This window comes from Spermophilus citellus (genome assembly GCF_964194105.1).
Source record: "Spermophilus citellus genome assembly, chromosome: 7".
Classification (NCBI taxonomy): domain Eukaryota; kingdom Metazoa; phylum Chordata; class Mammalia; order Rodentia; family Sciuridae; genus Spermophilus; species Spermophilus citellus.
Genome location: NC_138188.1, coordinates 100,638,535 through 100,660,135, shown reverse-complemented (window position 1 = coordinate 100,660,135; position 21,601 = coordinate 100,638,535). Strand labels below are relative to the sequence as shown.

General features: G+C 36.5%; 1 protein-coding gene across 4 annotated transcripts in view; it reads right to left on the bottom strand.

Moving 5' to 3' along the window:
* Positions 1 to 7,417: 7,417 nt before the first annotated feature.
* Positions 7,418 to 21,601, bottom strand: part of GAP43 (growth associated protein 43) — a 368,423-nt gene continuing 354,239 nt past the window's right edge. For all 4 annotated transcript variants that reach the window (XM_081302800.1, XM_081302802.1, XM_081302801.1 and 1 more), the window contains one exon: positions 7,418 to 8,069. In XM_081302800.1, the coding sequence (XP_081158926.1) occupies positions 7,981 to 8,069 (89 nt within the window). In that variant the 3' untranslated portion in view covers positions 7,418 to 7,980. The remainder of the gene's footprint in view (positions 8,070 to 21,601) is intronic.

Sequence of the window (21,601 nt, the reverse complement as noted above, 5' to 3'; positions counted from 1 at the left end):
TGCCTCCACAGTCCAAACCAGTTTCTAACTACTCTGAGTTGTCTGTATTCAGTTGTTTCATAGTCTCTATTTTTCTTAGTCCAGTTTTGCGCTGCTATAACAAAAGTACCACAGATTTAGCAGCTTATACATAACAGCAATATATTTCTTTTCTTTTTTTATTAATGGTTTATAGTTATACATAGTATTGGCATTTGTTTTAAAATAATTATGAAAGTCTGGAATATAATTTGCTTCAGTTCAATCCCCAATACTTCCTCTTTCCCTTTTTTCTCCCTCCCTCATTCCCTTTCCTATACTCTACTAAATATAAATACTAAATAAATAGTCTTAGTTCTATTTATTTACAGGGTTTTTTTGTTTGTTTGTTGCTGGGAATTGAACCCAGGGATGCTTAAACACTGAGTCACATCCTTAATCTTTTTTATTTTTTATTTTGCTTAGGGTCACACAAAATTGCTGAGGCTGGTCTTGAACTTGCAATCCTCCTGCCTCAGCCTCCTGAGTCTCTGGGATTATAGGCATGCACCACCATGCCCAGCTTATTTATTTTTTAAAAAATAGTGCTATATATTAAATATTAATTTTGTAAAAAAAATAATGCTATATTATATATAGGTATATATAATATTTATATATATACTATATATGTGCGTATATATATACATACATATATAGAGAGAAGAGAGGTAAAATTTACTGTGGTATATTCATATATGTACATAGGATAGTTTGGTTATTTTCTTTCCACCAATCCTTCTTTTTCCCATTGTTTAAATCAGATTTTTTCACTGCTTTCAGAGGTCTCAGTCCCTAGATAGCCAACTCCATTGCTCTGGTCATGAGGTGAGGTAGTACATCAAGGCAGAAGGGCATGGGGTAGGAAGGCAGCTCAGGACATAAGAATTGGGAAGCAGAGAGAGGGTTCTGCTCACCAGGTACAAAAATATATACCCAAAGGGCCTGCCCTCAGAGACAGACTCCTCCAGCTATACCCTATGTGTCTATAGTTACCACCAAATTAATCCCTGTCAGGATTAATGGTTTGATTATTGGTCTAATTATGGTTCTCAAACCAAATTGTTTCACCTCTAAACTTTCTTTCATTGTTTCACACATGAGCTTTTGTGGGATATCTCATACCTAAACCATAATACCCATCTCTCCTAATTCTCTCTCAATCCTCTATTTTACTTCATTGATCTCTCTTCTATTTTCGTGAGCTATCCCTATCCCCTGCAAGTCCCACTTATTTTCCCCCTTATTTTGGTCTAGCTTCCACAAGTGAGAGAAAACATTTGATCCTTGACTTTCTGGATTTGGCTTATTTCACTTAGCATGGTGCTCTCCACTTCCATTCATTTGCCAGGAGATGCCATAATTTCATTGTTCTTTATGACCAAGTAAAATTCCTTTGTGTATGTGTGTGTGTTTGTGTGTGTGTGTGTGTGTGTTTTCTTTATCCATTCATCTGTTGATGGGACATTCACATTGTCTATTGTGAATTTTGCTGTATCCCTATAGTATGTTGAATTTAGATCTTTTGTATACATCCCAAGCAATGAGATAGATGGAGCTGGGTCATATGGTGTTGCATTCCTAGTGGGTTTTGAGGAATCTCCCTACTACTTTTCAGAGCCAAAAACATACATTTGGAGAAAAGATAGCCTTTTAAATAAATGATGCTGGGAGAACTGGATATCAATATGTAGAAGAATGAAACTTGATCTGTATCTCCTCTCAACTGCATAAAAGTCAACTCAAAGTGGAGCAAAGACCTAGAAATTAGACCAGAAACTATGTAACTTCTAGAAGAAAATATAGGCTCAACACTCCAAGATATTAGCACAGACACCCACTTCCTTATGATGACTTTTATAGCACAAGAAATAAAACTAAAAATCAATAAGTGGATCCAATCAATAAGCATCCAATTTAAAAGCTTCTGCACAGCAAATGAAAACAAGTGTATGAAGATAGAACCTAGAGAATGGAAGATCCTGGCCAACTGCTGCTCAGATAGGGAATTAATATAATACCCAGAATATATGAAGAACCAAAATAAATAAATAAAATAAAACCAAAAACCCAAGTAATACATGGGTAAAAGAACTAAACATAGATTTCGCAAAAGAAAAAATGCAAATAGCCAGAAAACACAGGAAAAAACTGTTCCACATCTCTAGCAACCAGGGAAATGCAAATCAGAACTACATTGAGATCTGATCTCACTCCTGTCAGAATGGCAATTATCAAGAATACAAATAATAATAAATGCTGGTGAGGAAGTAGGGGAAAAGGGCATTTACACATTGTTGGTGGGACTGCAAATGAGTACAGAAATATGCTTTTTACAGTTCTGAAGGCTGGAAGCCTGCCATCTGGGTGCCAGCATGGTCAGGTTCTGTTGAAGCTTCTTTTACAAGTTTCAGAATCTACCTTCTGATTTCTAACTTGGCCAAAAGCAGATAGGAGGCACATCTCCTCTTTTAACAAGGGTGCTAATCCCATCACAAAGGCTCCACCCTCCTGACTTCATTACCTTCCAAAGGCCCAATACCCTCATTTTGGAATCAGGCATCACCATATGAATTACCAGGGGATGAACACTCATTCCATAGCAATACCTTCTCTAGAAAGCAGGGAAACTTCTTATTTTCATCCTTTTAACTTTCTAGGGATATTAGCAATTTAATTCCCAGATTCTGATTTCCTCATTCAATCTCAAACTCTATAATTCTTGGTATCACCAAGACCTCACATAATCGCAGCTGCCTAAAAACTATCAAAAAAATGTTTGTCGAGTCAGCTTTTCATCTCTATCACAAATAGGTTACTATGAGGTAAAGAGAGGCTTATTTAGATAACAGTTTGTGGAGCTGAAAGTTCAAAGGACACAGTGCTGATCTATATACACCATGGGTGACTGCATCACCTCATGGTGCAGATAGCAATGATGGAAACCCATGCAGGAGGAGTAAATGACCACATCTTTAACAAGGAGCAGAGAGCTGGGTGGGACCAGACTTGATCCCTTCATAACAATAGAAATCAAAGGACCAATTGAGAACTACCAAGGGATTCCATGGGAACTGCCTATCACCCCTGAAACTTTTACTAGACCCAACTTTCAATATCACCACCCTGGAGAATGAGTCTTTAAGCACAATGGACACTAGGGGGACATCAAACCATATCAAAACCTTGACATCTGAAAACCAATGATTCTGGCGTTTCTTTCACAAGCAGCTGGAGTAGGATTGAGAGGAAGCAAGAGAAACACTTGCCTCAAGTGCAAAATTGAAGGTTATACCAAAAAAGTTAGTAATCAAGGTAGTATTTGAATGCAATGTTTTCAAAATCAAAATCAATGCGAAAAGACCCTATTAGAAAACTTTTTAAAATGAAGATCATTTGTTGTCTGTTTTTTGTTTTTTTCTTTTTCTGCTTTATTGTGTAATGGGACCAGTCCTTTCCAGTCAGCCTCCATTTCCAGGGCCTGGCAAAGTAATGCAGCCCTGTGTCCATCAGCTGGCAGAGTTGTGGGCATTGACAGTGGCATGTCAATAGATTGAGCAACACAAGATTTTATATATAGTTTTGCTTTTGAATGTAGAGCTTTTATAACTTTCCCACTTGGTTCAAACTATGGGGTAATACTTTGATCGTTATACATTGTGTCGCACGGTTTTCTTTTGTCTCAGGCTTCAACAGGGCTCAGCATGACACTGGAACGCAGCACTGGTAACCAGGAATTTTAAAGTCCTCTCCCTCTGCTATGGCAAGCTATGTGAAAATCTTTAAAGCACTTGCCCTTTGATCCAATTTTTCCATTTTTTATGGGTCTGGTTAAATAAATTCTCTTATAAATACATTATAAAACCAGTGAAGCTATTAAAATGCATTGTTGTAAATGTGTATCTATTGATGTAAGATTCCTGCAATTTGCTGTTGAATGTCTAAAGCAGTTTACAAAATAAAATGCACAGCATGAACCAATTTTTGTCTGAAACATATACAATGTTGTCTGAAACAAACAGATGTCTACATATATATATATATATATATACATATATATACATACATATATATATGAATATAGATAAATAAATAAGTGAATGATATATGGCAAGAGACAAAGATAATCAGGCACTCTATATAAGGCTACATCTTTATCTCTTAATTTTCAGTGGTAAGATGTATTATTTTTATCTTCATTTTTCTTATTTATATTTTCTACCTTTCTACAACTACATAGAATTATTTGAGTAGTTAAACAATAAAACTATTTTTTAAAAATTCTTATGTTAAGGCCATGTGTTCCATAGTCTAGTCTTATGTGATAGGAGATTAAATGGCAACATTTTAAAGTTGCCCTTGCTGTCCTTGAACTTGAGATTCTCCCACCTCAACCTCCCTAATCTCTGTTGATTACAGGGACATGTCAAAAAACCCTCCTTTCTTATGCTCATTTGCTGCATTTTGCTAGAAAGGTCACCAACCAAGTTATTTTTATATCCAACTAAACAGAAGCTGTGGTTCTGTGAAAAGAAACAATGTATGGCAAGATGAAGAAAAAAATAAAAAGTTAATGGAACCTATGATGATCTTGATAAGGCTCTATGGAAATCTTTCAGAAAGTTGGTTTTTCTATTGTTCCAGGCTTCCTTGCCAACTGTACTATTGGTTTTTGTGGTGCTGCCCATGTTGAGAATAATACATTTTTGAGAGCTCCAAGTGTTTTAACCCAGGTTTTTGAGAGAGGGTATTTACCAATCCTTTCCTAACTCCTCTTAGGAGACGGGTATGGAAAGCAACTTTTGAGGAAGAACACTTAGAGCACCTTACACTAGTCAAGGGAAGGGCAGGAGTGTTCAGAGCAGTAGGCCCAAGTTTCATTCTCATTCTCTTTTAGCATTCATGGCAGCAGGTTTGCTCATGAATCAAATGTTATGTAAAAAAAAGAAAAATCAGGCTACATTCCGGATTTCTGACCTAAACCACTGAGTAGAGAGGATGGAAATAATTGGAGGATCAGCAAAGTGGGTATGGTAGGGTGATGGGAATAAAGAATTCTATTTTAGAAATCCCTTTATCTTCAAAAAGACTCAAATTGTATTGCATCATGGCTGAACACTTTAGATCCAAATACTGCAGCTTGGTCAAAAGACCTTGTTTCCTGCAGACAAGGGCATGTTTTTGCTACCAATAAGATATTGGGTCTGATGCTTAGGATGTGATCTTATTTCCATTCAAAAGCATCACCTGTCTATGTTGAGGCCCTTTGTACTTGTCCTCAACCTAGTTTTATTTTTCAAAGTAATCCAGATGCAGATGTTTCAGTGTCAACAACCTACATTGCTGCAGAATTTAGAATCTTTACTTCCATGTCTTGAGTGGTTTATACTTTTCAGATATACCCCGATTTTAAATGTGTTGTGTATAAGTTTGAGTCACATTATTTTGCCTCAAAGTGAACTGATATCTTTTTTGGTATGATTATTATAATGTTATTATTATAATGTCTACTTCCCACCTTTTAGATTCTATTAAGGAATTGAGACTATACAAATGAAAAAAAAATATATACACACAAAAGGAAAAATAAAATCTCAACTCTGACACAAGAAGGAAAGCCACTGAATAGTGTATGTTAATACATGCTTTAAAACCCTATGCTCATGTTTTTGGTATGAATGTGAATTCAGTGGAAAAAGTTTAGAAAGGCTGCTTTAAGGTAAAGATTTGGGACATTAAACATTTATATTACATACATATGTATATAAATATTAAGGTAAAATAAAATTCCTAAAGCTGAAGATTACTTGCCAGCCACATCCATGGATGGCCTTTTCCAACACCTTGACTCACATCTTGTGAGACTTTCATTAGATGAAGTTGAGCCTCAGACACTTGCTCCAAAGACTCCCATGGAAATCATACCAACTCAGAATGAAGTCAAACTGTTGCTTTAATATATGGTATTGATGCTTCCTGACACTTTTCTTTATAATGACTTCTCCCAATGAAAATTTCACTTGATGTTGGTAGCCCAGGAGAGAACTTGACCCAAGGAAGACTCATGTTTCAGAGGACATCAGAGCTGATCAGAGACATCAAGCTATAAGTTTTACCTCCTGTCATTACGATTTTGAGGACTTTTGTTTCACTTGGTTTTCTCTTCCTTGCTTAGAAATCCTAAGTGCAGGTGAGTGTAGGAAGCTGAAGGGAATTTATTGGTCATTTATGTCCATGGGAGGAGACCAGGGCCAGGGCAGAACATGACCTATTTTTGCACCAGGATAGAAATTAGGAAATTAGGGAGGAATAAACAGCATGGATTCTTCTGGATTTAGGAACATTGTTGTGTTTCTCAGGTGAACTATTTACCTTCTAACAGAAGGTATTTAAAAAACTGGAAATGGAGGGAAATTTGAAAAGAACTAACAATGGATGTATTATAGGTTCTCTTTTCTTTATGGACCACCACCATCAGCAGGTGCAATGATTATGACCAGTCAAGAATCTGACACATGCCTGGCATGGGGTTATAATGCCAATAGAAATTCATAAACTGAAAAAGATAGAAGAGACTGGCTCAACGTTTGGGTTAAAACAAGACATGTAAACAAAAGTTGGGGGTGTCTAAGAGTTATGTATACAGCTGTAATATTTAACCTAGCAAAACCTAGAATATTCTTCATTGGATAAGACAAACTTTTTCTGAACCCTGAAAATACTCTGTGGTTACTTTATGACAATCAAGTCTTAGTGTGTCTCATGGGCTGAACTTCCTTAACTCCTCCCCTAATTCATATGTTGATATTCTTCACCCTTGCACCTTAGACTATGTATGACCTTATTTACAGGCAGGGCCTTATAGAGGTAATGAAGTAAAAGTGAGGCCATGAGAATGGATCCTAATTTAATATGATTGGCATCCTTAGAAAAAGGGAAAATTGAACCCAGAGACATACATAGAGAGAAGGTGCAAGGTGACACAGGGAGAAGATACACATGTATAAACTATGGAGAGAGGCCTACAACCAATCATTTCCTTACAGGCCTCAGAAGGAACCAACACTGCCAACAACTTGATTTGAGACTTCCAGCCGTCAGCACTCTCAGACAATCAATACCTGTTGTTAAAGCCATCCAGTCTGTGGGACTTTGTTATAGCAGCCTTAGCAAGCTACTGCAGCACCCAGCTCTTTCATCCAGGCCTGAAGTCATTGGTATTAACCAGAACCTTGGGCTTCATCTGTGTTTTCCCTTATCAAGGTTGCTAGGGTCAGATGGAGACACCAGAGAAAAGATGAAATGTAAGATCCCAATGTACCACGGCAACTAAGGGAGATGGAACAGAAACACGGAGCCACTGGAGTTTGATTACTCTCATGATTTATTAATATTCAGATTGAAAAAGGAGCCTTAGAGCCGCAAGTTACGCTAATTGGCACATTTGCTTTATTTATTTATTTTTAAAACAAACTGGGTTTTTGAATTTTTTTTTTCCTTTTTGTTCATTCCATCACATTGAAAAGGAGAAAAACAAAATGGTTTTGAATTCACTCAATATTTTGGACTCCTCAGATGAACGGAACATTGCACACACACTTGGAACAGAGAGATAGAGGAAAGTGGACTCCCACAGGGCCACACGCACCAGATCAAAAAACTGGGATACAGTGCAAGAATTTCCCAAAATGATTGGATCATCATTACCAAAAACTCGCCATAACAACACCAAGAAACAAAAAATTTTTAAGCCACACTGTTTGACTTGGGATCTTTCCTGCTTTTTTTTTTTTTTTAAATGTTTGCCACACAGAGAGAAAGAGGGCTAGTGGGTGGGAGAGGACAGACTCACAGACGTGAGCAGGACAGGAAGGGAAACTTCAGAGTGGAGTTGAGAGAGGGCAGGAGAGACAGGGCTCAGGAGAGGGGAGGGTGGGGACGTGGAAAGCCATTTCTTAAAGTTCAGGCATGTTCCTGGTCAGCCTCACGTTCTTCTTCTTTACCCTCATCCTGCCGGGCACTTTCCTTAGGTTTGGTTTCATCTACAGCTTCTGAGGAAGAAAGAAAGATGGGGCAAGAGAAAAAAGAGTTAGTATTTTGTCTCATCGGATTGTACATTGGCACAGTGCATTTCTTTTTTCTTTTTTTTTTTAATTTGTTCTTTTTAGTTACTCATGACAGTAGAGTATATTTTGACAGATTTATACAAACATGGAGTTCATCTCATTCTAATTAGGATCTCAGTCTTGAGGTTCTACATGTGGTACATTCATATATGTACACATGAAAGTTATATCAGATTCATTCCACTATCTTTCTTATACCATTATATAAGAACTTTAGGATAAAAAAGAGATCATTGTTTTTCATCAATACAGTTTCCATATTTGGAAGAGTTTACCTCTAGGAAGCTGTTCAGTGGCACATACAGAAGTGTTCAGGAACAAAAAGCATAATATTAGGGACAAGTGGTCCGCTCAGAAAAAAATTATTGTGTTTTTAACCTCTTAGTCTTTTTTTTTTATTATTGGTTGTTCACAACATTACAAAGCTCTTGACATATCATATTTCATACATTAGATTGAAGTGGGTTATGAACCCCCAATTTTACCCCAAATGCAGATTGCAGAATCACGTCGGTTACACATCCACAATTTTACATAATGCCCTATTAGTAATTGTTGTATTCTGCTACCTTTCCTATCCCCTACTATCCCCCCTCCCCTCCCCTCCCTTCTTCTCTCTCTACCCCATCTACTGTAGTTCATTTCTCTCCTTGTTTATTTTCCCATTCCCCTCACAACCTCTTATATGTAAGTTTGTATAGCAATGAGGGTCTCCCTTCATTTCCATGCAATTTTCCTCATCTCTCTCTTTCCCTCTCATCTCATGTCACTGATTAATGTTACTCTTTTCTTCCCACTCTTCCTCCCTGTTCTGTTCATATTTGCTCTCATTATATCAAAGAAGACATTTGGTATTTGTTTTTTAGGGATTGGCTAGCTTCACTAAGCATAATCTGCTCTAGTGCCGTCCATTTCCCTGCAAATTCTATGATTTTGTCATTTTTTATTGCTGCATAGTACTCCATTGTGTATAGATGCCACATTTTTTTTATCCATTCATCTATTGAGGGGCATCTGGGTTGGATCCACAGTCTAGCTATTGTGAATTGTGCTGCTATGAACATCGATGTGGCAGTATCCCTGTAGCATGTTCTTTTAAGGTCTTCAGGGAATAGTCCGAGAAGGGCAATAGCTGGGTCAAATGGTGGTTCCATTCCCAGCTTTCCCAGGAATCTCCAAACTGCTTTCCAAATTGGCCGCACCAATTTGCAGTCCCACCAGCAATGTACAAGTGTACCCTTTTCTCCACATCCTCGCCAACACTTGTTGTTGTTTGATTTCATAGTGGCTGCCAATCTTACTGGAGTGAGATGGTATCTTAGGGTGGTTTTGATTTGCATTTCTCTGACTGCTAGAGATGGTGAGCATTTTTTCATGTACTTGTTGATTGATTGTATGTCCTCCTCTGAGAAGTGTCTGTTCAGGTCCTTGGCCCATTTGTTGATTGGGTTATTTGTTATCTTATTGTCTAATTTTTTGAGTTCTTTGTATACTCTGGATATTAGGGCTCTATCTGAAGTGTGAGGAGTAAAAATTTGTTCCCAGGATGTAGGCTCCCTATTCACCTCTCTTATTGTTTCTTTTGCTGAGAAAAAAACTTTTAAGTTTAATTAAGTCCCATTTGTTGATTCTAGTTGTTAACTCTTGTGCTATGGGTGTCCTATTAAGGAATTTGGAGCCCGACCCCACAATCTGTAGATCGGAGCCAACTTTTTCTTCTATCAGACTCAGAGTTTCTGATTTGATATCAAGGTCCTTGATCCATTTTGAGTTAACTTTTGTGCATGGCGAGAGAAAGGGATTCAGTTTCATTTTGATGCAAATGGATTTCCAGTTTTCCCAGCACCATTTTTTGAAGATGCTATCCTTCCTCCATTGCATGCTTTTAGCCCCTTTATCAAATATAAGATAGTTGTAGTTTTGTGGATTGGTTACTGTGTCTTCTATTCTATACCATTGGTCCACCCCCCTGTTTTGGTACCAGTACCATGCTGTTTTTGTCACTATTGCTCTGTAATATAGTTTGAAATCTGGTATCGCTATACCGCCTGATTCACACTTCCTGCTTAGAATTGCTTTTGCTATTCTGGGTCTTTTATTTTTCCATATGAATTTCATGATTGCTTTATCTATTTCTACAAGAAATGCCGTTGGGATTTTGATTGGCATTGCATTAAATCTATAGAGAACTTTTGGTAATATCGCCATTTTGATGATGTTAGTTCTGCCTATCCATGAACAGGGTATATTTTTCCATTTTCTAAGATCTTCTTCTACTTCTCTCTTTAGGGTTCTGTAGTTTTCATTGTATAAATCTTTCACCTCTTTTGTTAGGTTGATTCCCAAGTATTTTATTTTTTTTGAGGATATTGTGAATGGAGTGTTTTTCCTCATTTCCATTTCAGAAGTTTTGTCGCTGATATACAGAAATGCCTTTGATTTATGCGTGTTGATTTTATATCCTGCCACTTTGCTGAATTCATTTATTAGTTCTAGTAGTTTCTTTGTAGACCCTTTTGGGTCTTCTAGGTATAGAATCATGTCATCTGCAAATAGTGATAATTTAAGTTCTTCTTTTCCAATTTTTATGCCTTTAATTTCTTTCGTCTGTCTAATTGCTCTGGCCAGTGTTTCGAGAACTATATTGAATAGAAGTGGAGATAGAGGGCATCCCTGTCTTGTTCTGGATTTTAGAGGGAATGCCTTCAACTTTTGTCCATTCAGAATGATGCTAGCCTGAGGCTTAGCATAGATAGCTTTTACAATGTCAAGGTAAGTTCCTGTTATCCCTAGTTTTAACCTCTTAGTCTTACAATAAAAGTACCAACATATGTGATATTCACATAGGAAATCAAAAACAATCTTTTTTCTTGCTCCATAAGTGTCAGACAGTGGTGACAGATAATTTACATGGAGCACTGAGAATTCATTCTAACTATTTTGCCCCCATGTTTCTAGTACTATAATGACCCCAAAGTAAAATACTTGAATTTCCAGCTTCTGTTGGAGTTGGGGGTGGCCAATAGCAGTACGGGTCACATAGAGATCAAATTCCCTGGAGTGGGCTGAGTTGGTTTTTGCCCTTTGCAAAAAAAAAAAAAAAAACCCTTGAGCCTACAAGTCCAGAATTTGTACTGGGAACTGGTCATGTAGGTACCCTTTATTTAACACACCAAATCCAGCACCTCAGAAGGAGAAAAACTATTCAGTGTAAACCACATTGCAGGCTCAATGATTTCAGTTTTTCTTAGAAAGATAAATTGGAGTCGATGGAATCTTATTAGGCTAACAAGTTTGTATTTAATTGAAGATAATGGATAGGCTTTGAAAACCCTTGGAAGCTTGTATCTGCCTTCTGCCAATCTTTACCCCAGGTAACTTTTCCTTTGCTTCTTTTGCTTTGTGCCCTTTCACTGTAATCAATTATAGCCAACTAAACAAAGACATATAATACAGATATGCTTAAAGATTAAGCTAGGAGTACCAAATAAAATATATTTGGGAGACAATGTTGTGATTACAGAAATGGAGCCCCATAGAGGACTTCATAAAAAAAAAAAAAAAGTTTTACTCCTCAAATCAGTCAGCTATATGTTTATATTCAAGTGAAGATAAAAATTTATATTTGAATAAGAACACCACTGTTAGACACATTTTTGGAACTCCTTTATCTTTTAAATATCTTCAGGAGAAGGAAATGCTTATTTTTGTGAAAATATATTTAGTTTCTAGACTCACACCAGGCTGGTCTGGTCTAGTGAAAAATGTAAGAAGCTATGACAGGTAATTTCACCTCACAGTGATTCATTTGTCACTAAAGTCTTATTTATCTTGTAGGGATCATAACTCACTCTGAGCTATCTTCAACATGTAGCTATTCTAGTGATGATAACTACTACTACTTAGAGCAATTTTTTCTTAAATCTGTAGCTTTCCAAATGAATAATTATTAACTCTTGAACAACAAAGTGCCAATACAAGTTCTAGGTTAAAACTCCTTTCTAAACATCATAATATCTACGTATCAGCAGTACTCCTCAGGGATCATAGAACATTGGTGTGCTCATCAATCATATATTTTTGCCAGAAGAAAGCTTCTAGATTTATTTCAGTGAGGTCCTTCTCTAGCAATCTGAAGTTCTTTCAGAGAATCCGAGCCCTACCCAAAGGTTTGGATACCACAAGTATTCCCAAGGTAGTTTAATATCTTTATCAGCTCCAAAACAACAACAACAACAACATTTTTAGAGCCATTTTCCAAGCCAAAAGAGGAACATAATATTGAATTAAACTGTCCTGAAGCATTTAGAAGAATCCATTGTAGGAGCAGGACAAGGAGTCACATCTCTCTGACTAAAACAAAAACTTGGGAACCATTTTGTATGATGTGAGGGAAGGTTAGGAAACTGAAGAATAAAGGGGAAGTGTATTGGGTTTGTATTTGTGGAATAAGAAGGAAGAAAATCCACAGGGGAGAAACAGAAGAGCAGAGATTCAGATGATTCTGAGATACAGCCATGCTTTTGTCCCTGTTCAAATGGAATCAGGTCAGATCCTTCCACATGCCCTCACTTTCTCTTGTTATCGTTTGCCTGGGCCTAGGATAAAGGTAAAATTTGGTACAAATCTCTTCATTAGGACAGAAAGTCATGGCTGTCTGTTCCCTATTAAAAGAGCTTCAATAGCTACATATGCTTTCCCTTTAATGCTTTGAAGTGTTTTTCATATGGTTATTTGTTTATTTGTTCAATTTGTCGTTGGGCACCTGCCACATGCTAGGCATTCTTCTCTGTGTGGAGGAGAGGCAGTAGGAAAAGATAGGAAGTATTTCTCTTCTGAGGTCTTCCATAATATATCTTTAACAGATAATAAAATTCATAATCATAAAGTGTTGTCAATGAAAGGGCTCTTTAAAATCATCCACTCACTAAACCATAAACTCTGTAAGGCAACAACATTATCTACTTTTGTTCACTTTGAATCCCCAGTGTGCAGACAGACTTAATACAGGGAAAAGCCTCAATAAATATTTGTTAACGGATAGAAGACACATCCTCACTTTATAGATGAGGAAATTAAAGTCCACATACATAAATCTTTTAGTTTGCTCAGGGCTCAGCCAGAACTAATGCTCAGATTGTCTACTTGTCCAAGTTGTCTCATTATAGCAGGTGGGCAAATTCAAGCAGCAAGGGTCAAAGACAAACCTATTTCAGCAATTTAGCACCCAGATGTCAAATAGTTGAAATCTATGAGCTTTTAGAGACATATAAAAACTTCTGAGATTTAAAAAAAATGGTTCTAAAATATAAAAACCATAAAATTAAAATCAATGAAATTCAATTAGATGATTAAAAAAGGAAATGTCAATCATTCATATGAAACTCAATTCAACTGAACCTATAACTATGTATACGTTTTATTTTAATTTGAGAGCAAATTTTTTTAACTTGATATTATTGAACATTAAGCAGAGGGGTTGTCTTTGTTTTAGATGAAAGGACTGACTAGTTGGCAAAAATAAAATGGGTTAAGTCAGTGGATTCAGTGAAATTTTTATAGGTAGGCCACCAAGAATTTATGGGGAGAAAAGCAAAACACTCAAAGGACCAAAGGACTAATCTTTCACAACCAAAAAGGTGAGATCAGCTAAGGACTCATAATGATGTTTATAAAAAAAAATCCTACATATAAATGAAGGAAACGATCCTTATGTGTGAGTTTATACTTATTCCAACTACATCTACTCAATGGAAAACTAAATATGAGTTTGGGAAAGGTTTAGACTCAGACAAAGGAGAACTTGTTATAAATAGAATCCTATTTGTGTATATATAGATTCATATGAGTTTGAATGCAGGAAAAAACGTCTCCATGATGCTAACTTGCTTCTTCTTTCATTGAAGTCAATTCTAAACAAGTCATTATAGATAATAAATCTTGTTGGCCATATAGCTGTATGTGTACATTTGTGTGTGGCGGGGGCAGGAGTAGGGTATATTGGCATTGAATCCAGGGATGTTGTACTTCTGAGTTACACCCCCAGTCCTTGTATTTATTTTTTTATTTTGAGACAGGGTCTCAGTAAGTTGCCCAGGCTGTTCTTGAAATTTTGATTCTTCTCCCAAGTAACTGAGATTACAGGTGTGCACTACCACACCTGGCTCTATGTCTATATTTTCTAAACTCTCCTATTCAGCAGCCTCAATGCCTGGAAAGAACTGTAAATCATGACATTCCTGACCTTTGTATATAATTATAGCTAATATTGTAAAGCCCCTACTATGTGCTCAGAACAGTTCTAAGTATACTAGTGTCATTTCATTTCATCCTCACCTTTGGGGGGTGATTGGATCATAAGGGTGGAGTGCTCAGAAGAGTTATAAGTGTGTCTATATCATTCCATTTCATTTCATCCTCAAAGTTCTCTTAATCACCCTGTTTTACATCTGGGGAAGTTGAGAAACATGGAGATTAAATAATTTACCTCAGGTCACACTGATAGTAAGTGGCAGGAATTCCAACCTAGGACAGAGCCATGCTGACAGGTTCTACTTTAAATTGCTTCCCCTGCTCTTATCTCAGTCCAACAAGGATAAATGGACTCAGAGTGGGAACCAGCATAAGGAATACACAGACAGAGACCTGGAGCCTAGTTTAAAAACTGGCCTTGTTAAAAGCAGCTCAAAATGGAAGGAAGAGCCCTGATTAGTCTTTCATAATATGAAATCTGGGCTTGGCACTTTCTGGCACTAATTGCATAATTTGCAAATGTTAGAGATGGGTTAATATGTAATCTTCGGTATTTTGTGCAAAAACTTTGATCATCATGGTGAGTGTCAAAGACAGATGAATGTCTGAGGCCAGCTGTCACTCCAATTACCGCTATCCAATTAGCGTAAATAACCACATTCCTCATCTAGAGGATCAACCTCCCTCTGTGACAGTTGTTACTTAAGAGGCTGTAGAAGCTAAGAGACTGAAGTGAGATTCTTCGTGCCAAGGGACATTGAACAAGGGAGCAGAAGTAACCAGGCTTGAAGCTGGCAAGTGAGAAAGACCTGGAATTGCTGATGTAACTGCAAAAAACCCAGCAAGTCCATAAGTAGATTAAACTTCCTTATTCAGGTTAGCTCTGAATCGTACTTTTACTTTTAGTAAACATGAAAATCTAATATTAATAGTGTCATTTTGGCTAAGACATTACAGGAAATGCAAGATTAAGTAGATCATAGTGTTATGGTATGAATGTTTTGTGTCCCTTCAAAATCCATATGTCAAAATTCTAATCCTCAAGGTATTAGGGGATGGGGCCTTTAGAGGAGGATTAGATCATAAGGGTGGAGCATCCATATTTGAGATTAGTGTCTTATAAAAGAGACATGGAGAGATAGAGATAGAAAACATGAGATAGGATTCATCATGAGATAGCAGGCCTTCACCTGACAAACTGAATCAGCTGCCATCTTGGCTTTGGACTTCCCAGCCTCCAGAATCATGAGGAGTACATTTTTATTGTTCAAAAGCCATCCAGTTTATAGTATTCTGTTACAGCAGCAACACTATGACACACAATATATATAAATATGTAATTTGTACACATATATGCCACGTGACTGTTAAGAGTTATTACTGTCATGGACTTAATGATGGCCTCCCCCAAATCAGTTTTCACCAGGGCAAAGTCAGTCCTTCAGAATCTAATTCTGAGACACACTGTATCCAAAACAAAAAGTGCTGATGTGTTTTAGTGATTTATACTAAAAAGAAAAACACTTTTTTGGGGGGTGGAGGTACCAAGTATTGAACTCAGTATTGAACTCAGAGGCACTCAACAACTGAGCCATATCCTCAGCCCTATTTTGTGTTTTATTTAGGGGTCTATTTTATTTAGAGTCTCACTGAGTGGCTTAGTGCATCGCTATTGCTGAGGCTGGCTTTGGACTTGCGATCCTCTTGTCTCAGCCTCCCTAGCTGCTGGGATTACAGGCGTGCACCACCTCGCCCAACAAGAAAAACATTTTTTTTTTAAATATAAGAAATTGGGTAATTTTTTCACATGAAACATGATCATATTTTCAGGAGAAAATAACTTTATTAATAGTAGAAGTTTAAGCTACGGGGTCAAAAACTTATTTAATTTGCCTTCTTGATGTGCCATGATTTAAATGGTACAAATTTCATTTGGCTTCAAAAAGTATATTTAGTCAATTTGGACAGATGATGGTAGAGTATGACAAATAGGTATGACCTGACCATGTTATGACATCTTAGCTTTGGGAAAACATCACTCTTCCAAGCCCAAAGATCTCTTAATTCACCATGTTCTCTGGAAGCCCTGTAAATTTTATCAATTGTTAACATAAAAAGGGACTGTTCACATCTTATTAAAATCATGTATTCCTCATGCTCCAGAGTTGAAGGATGCTTAAAAACAGAAGGAAAAATATGTTCATTCATTCATTTATTTATTCATCTAATGAAAAGAATGGAGCCTTACTGTGTGCTACATATTGTTCTACAAACTGAAAAATACAGTGGTGTATGAAAATATGAAATCAAAATCTCTACCTTCTTGGATTTTCCATGCTAATATTACTATAATGATGCCCTGTTTATTGGAGAAAGAGTGGCAAAGGAAAAAAGAATAGCTAGAAAAAAAGAACTCAGCCCAAAGGGGTATCATTTCTCATGCATCATTCTCCTGGATTTGCAAAGTTGAGTTATAAATGAATCTTATATATTTTGAAAAGTGGAAAATCCTAGCTGTTTCACATTCTTGATCCACAACTATCATTGTTAAGAAAAATAAAGACATATTAAGATGTCCATAAAGATGCTAAGTTATTTTTATATGCATTTGACACAGCTCAATTACATTCTTAAAAGACAAAGAGATTTGGGTAGACAACTTCACTGTGGTCCTTTAAAGGTATATGTCACGCTCTCTGATTCTTACTGAAACAGGTTCTGGAAGCAGCTCTTGCCTTTATGCATTCCATTCATTTCCTCGAAAGGGTGAGAATAGCATGTCTGTGCATTCTGTTGGGGAGCAAATACCAAGAGCATATGCAGCAGCCTGGTTGCAGTGTTGCTGGAGGGATGGCGGTGTTCCCAGCTGCCATCACCCACACTGAGCTCTAATGGCCCTGTTTCCTGGCTTGCGTCCAGGCCCCTTCACAGCCCTACATTACTGAAATTAGGTTGAGTGGATTTCCGAGTAAAACATTACCTCTTGGGACCTGCCCAGCTCTCCCCAGTCTTGTCAACATTGATTAAATAGAAGCTGCTATCATTCTGGGGCCATGCCCACAATCCTCCACCAATCACCACTGGGATCGAGAGTTTGCTTTTTTGCTTCCTTTCCCTTTTTATTTTCATCTTTCCTGAATATTAAGCATCATCACCTCAAAAGCTTAGAGGAAAACAAAAAGCCATTTGGTAGTTGACTCTCATACAGCCCTTTTGTTACTTACATGGTCTTTCTCTTGAGTCATGTACCAGATATCAGGCTGGAACCCAAGTCATGGTCTTTGATGACCACCGGGATCTACACTGGGATCCACATTTACTCTTATATCATCACTAATTTCATATTTTAAATCACATTCAAAATCCTGGGCCCATACATATATAATTTTGATGTTGAGATAATGGCCCAAATAACCCCTGTGCCTCCACTCTTGCTTTCTGAGCCTTGGGAAGAGAATAAACTTATCACTTACATCACAAAACACTTAAGAAAACTCAGAGGATGAATAATGGGGTCCCAAGTGATACCTGAAACATATTATTTATATTTTGACTTCTCCTATCAAATGCTTAGGATAATCAAGCTAACTTATATTGTAGCCTTGAGTCTCCCAGAAACTAAGCATGTGGACCCAGACAGGTTAGTTTTCCTTTGTTTGCTTCAGTTTTTTCATATTTAAATAATATGGTTATTAAAGTCTGTTCTTTAATGGCCGTATCATTTATTGCAGGTTATTTGGAAGTTGTAGAAAGACATTAGAAAATACTTTGTAAAATTCAAACTGCAGGATATAGTGTACTGAGATTTTAATCCAATCTGTGGGATTCAGGGTTTGTTGGATTACAATCCAACCTATGGATTTGGGAAATCCATTCAGCCTAATTTGAATTATTACATTTAACATTTTTGTGTCAGGAGGAAAAAAGCAATTTCCCGAAGGAGAAAAGATCTTATTTCCCAGATAAATGATTAAGAGTTTCTTAATCATTCTTTATCCCAGAATATTTCTGTAAAGTCTCTGACTCAGAAAATAAGGATATAATTGATTATTAATTAAAGAAAGCTATTCTTATAGAAGTTAAGACAATGTACAGGGTTTTCATTTCACAGAACAAAAATTAATGGTTTTATTTGAAAGATGAGAACCACAGCTTTAAAAACCATCCAAACAAAAGCCAAAGAAGGCACAGATTGACAGATATCCTTGGAAACTTCTTAAACATTATCTATTCAGAGTTTCTACCAAATCATCAAAAGTTAGTGTTCTATCTTCTTCTCCCATTTGAGACCCACAGAAAGATCAATAACTACAATTTATGTGACTTACATTGTAGCTATCAATAATTTTTTGAATAAGATGAAGTAAATATATAAAATTAAATTATGTTAACTTTATTTTTTTTATTTATTTCAATGATGGGGATTGAACCCAGGGACTCACATAAGTTACCCAAGTGCTCTGTCACTTAACTATACTCTTAGCCTATTAATTTACCATGTTTCTTACCATAATCACAATGAATAAGTCAACTTCTAAAAGTTAAAAATCAAAACAAAAATTTGGAGGTATTGTCATTCCAGCATAACAGTTAATAGATTTATCCCACATTCCTCTTCCTGGATAAATTACATGCCAAGGTGTAGCTGGATCTGGTTGTATCAAGCGTTACCTCTGTTAGTATATGAGATGAAAGGAATAATGTGGAGTCAGCACAATGATAAACAATCATGGCACCTGTGACAGAAATTTTGAGAAATGTCACATCAGAAATAGAAAGATAACATTGCCATATCAAGTATCACTAATAGTGTTGATCAGAAACAATTTACCCTAGGAATTTTTGCTTTCATCTTTCCTGTGGACCATTTATATATTTTTAAATAAAGTTCAAAATCCCATCTGACAGGACAGAAGTATGTGCTCAAAATTCATCAGAGACTTCTACAGATTTAAGTTCCAGGAGATCTGTTTTCTTAGTCCCTGCAAATTCTCATGAGCTTGCCAATAGTTGATTGCAAATGGTCAGTACCACATTAGGAATGTTGGCTGGTAGCATTTTGCCTTCTGATGATTTGAAAATTTCTTTTGAAACGAGAGAGGGAAGGAATTTTAAACATGTGCACACAACGTATGCATACAGGCACATGTGGGAATAATTTTTAGATTCACTTAAAAAAAAAAAAACAACCTTTCAGATATGGTAGAAACACAGAATCCTGCAGCTTAAAAAGATGTAAGAGATATTCTAAATATGTCCAATTTTTTTGATGAGAAAGTTGAGACTACCTGGTAAGCAGAATTGTTAAGTACTTCTTTTGTCCAAAGGATGCCATAAAATAAATTGCTTAGTCATAAACCAAGGACATCATAAACCATGAAAACCTTTGTTTAAAATTAATATATAAGTTAGTTGCTGAGATCTATATATCTTCACATACACTTGCAAAATAAAGTAAAAATTGAGACTTTTATGGGACTTTAGTTCATTGTTAGGATAGTTAAAATAAGTGATTATCCAGTAACAGCTTTTTTTTCCATATTAGCATGGTAAAGAAGTTAATATCTATACATCACCTTGAACATGATTTGATCAATTATCATGTATTCTTTGACAAAGGACCTAGGGTGAAATAATCAAATTATATAGTCAATTTATGTTGTTGGTTTAGGAAATGATGAATTTACTTATATTTAATTCTGGGGGAGTCAATGTAAATTCTACACACTTAAATATGTTTAACATCCAGAAGACAAGTTTAAAACAAACAGAGCTACAATTTCAACTTTCTATCTCTTTTCCACTTCATAAGGTCCTAGGTGAGGGTCCTAGCTGGGAGAAAATCTTAGCTGTACCTCTCTGGCTTTATTAACTCAATTGTCTAATAGGTCAATAGGTAACATTAATATAAATACTTGACCATGGGTGAAATTGATTGTGGGGTCTATGAGGAATTTGACAGTGTAGATTTTGTCTTTAAGAACTAATTTCAAGCCAGAGGCTCTAGATCATAGTGTTACCTTTATTATTTTGCTAAATTTAAATTACCTTCATTCTAGACTTTTTAGTGAATGAGTAAAAAATAAATACTATCCCAGACTTTATAAATGGCCAAAAAAAATCAATTCAATATTATCTCTTTCCTCATTTGCTATTCAAATATTCTCTATATCTCATCACCCTACCTTCTAGATGTGGCCAATGCTACTGGTGATCCTCTCAGATCTTACTTTACCAGGCTCAGGCACCCATTCCCCAGCTGCTGGAGGTTTGCCTTCCAACAATTCACATCTGCCTCCTTTGGTAGGGGAGGTGAATTGAGAGCCGCTTCAATGTTAGGTGTGAGAAATCATGTCCCTTCTGTCTCCCTTTGCTTTTGAGCTAGACAACTTCTATGATAGAATTCATGCTTCAGAGCTCTCTGTAGGATGAGGCAGGACTACCCTTCTCCTGAACTCTCACCTTTGCCTGGATTCTTCCTCTGTGCTATCCTCTTTGCTTACTCCTTTAAAAGGTTCCACCAACGTATTACTTGCACAGGAATTTCCACCTTAGGGTCTGATTCTAGGGATTTAGACCAAAGACATCCCTTAAACCAAGTTTAAGGACTGTAGTTGAGAGGCAGACCAGCCAGCCTACTACTTTACTATATAGTAAATCTCTAAAGTTGAATCATTTGGATTTTTGCTTATCATTCCTCAAAACCCAGCTCAAATGATGTTTCCAACATCCAAACCTACTTAGGCAAAACTAATCACTTCCTTCTCTTCATACAGAAATTGTGTTTCTTGCATTATCTGCTAGTTTTTGAAATTCTTCTTTGATTATGAGCTAATGTTGCAAAAGGAGACATTGGAATTTAAACTCCAAGAAAGCAGAGATTTTTCAACTTTTTTTATTAACAAATTCCAAGTGCCTAAAACATGCCTGGGGTTGGAGATATCTAGAGGCATCTACAATACCCCTGACTCCCAGTATCACACATATCAGATGATGGACATTTAATGTTTTTACCCATAAAAATATTGAAAAAAGTGTTCTGGATGTAGTTCAGTGGTAAAGTGCTTGCCTAACACATGAGGCAGGACTTAAATATTAAGATTTATTTATATATCAAAAGCACTCTGGGATATATATATCCCAAGCAGAAAAAGTGAAGACTAGTTATTATGACTGAAGGAAATAGCAAAAGTTGGTCTACATTT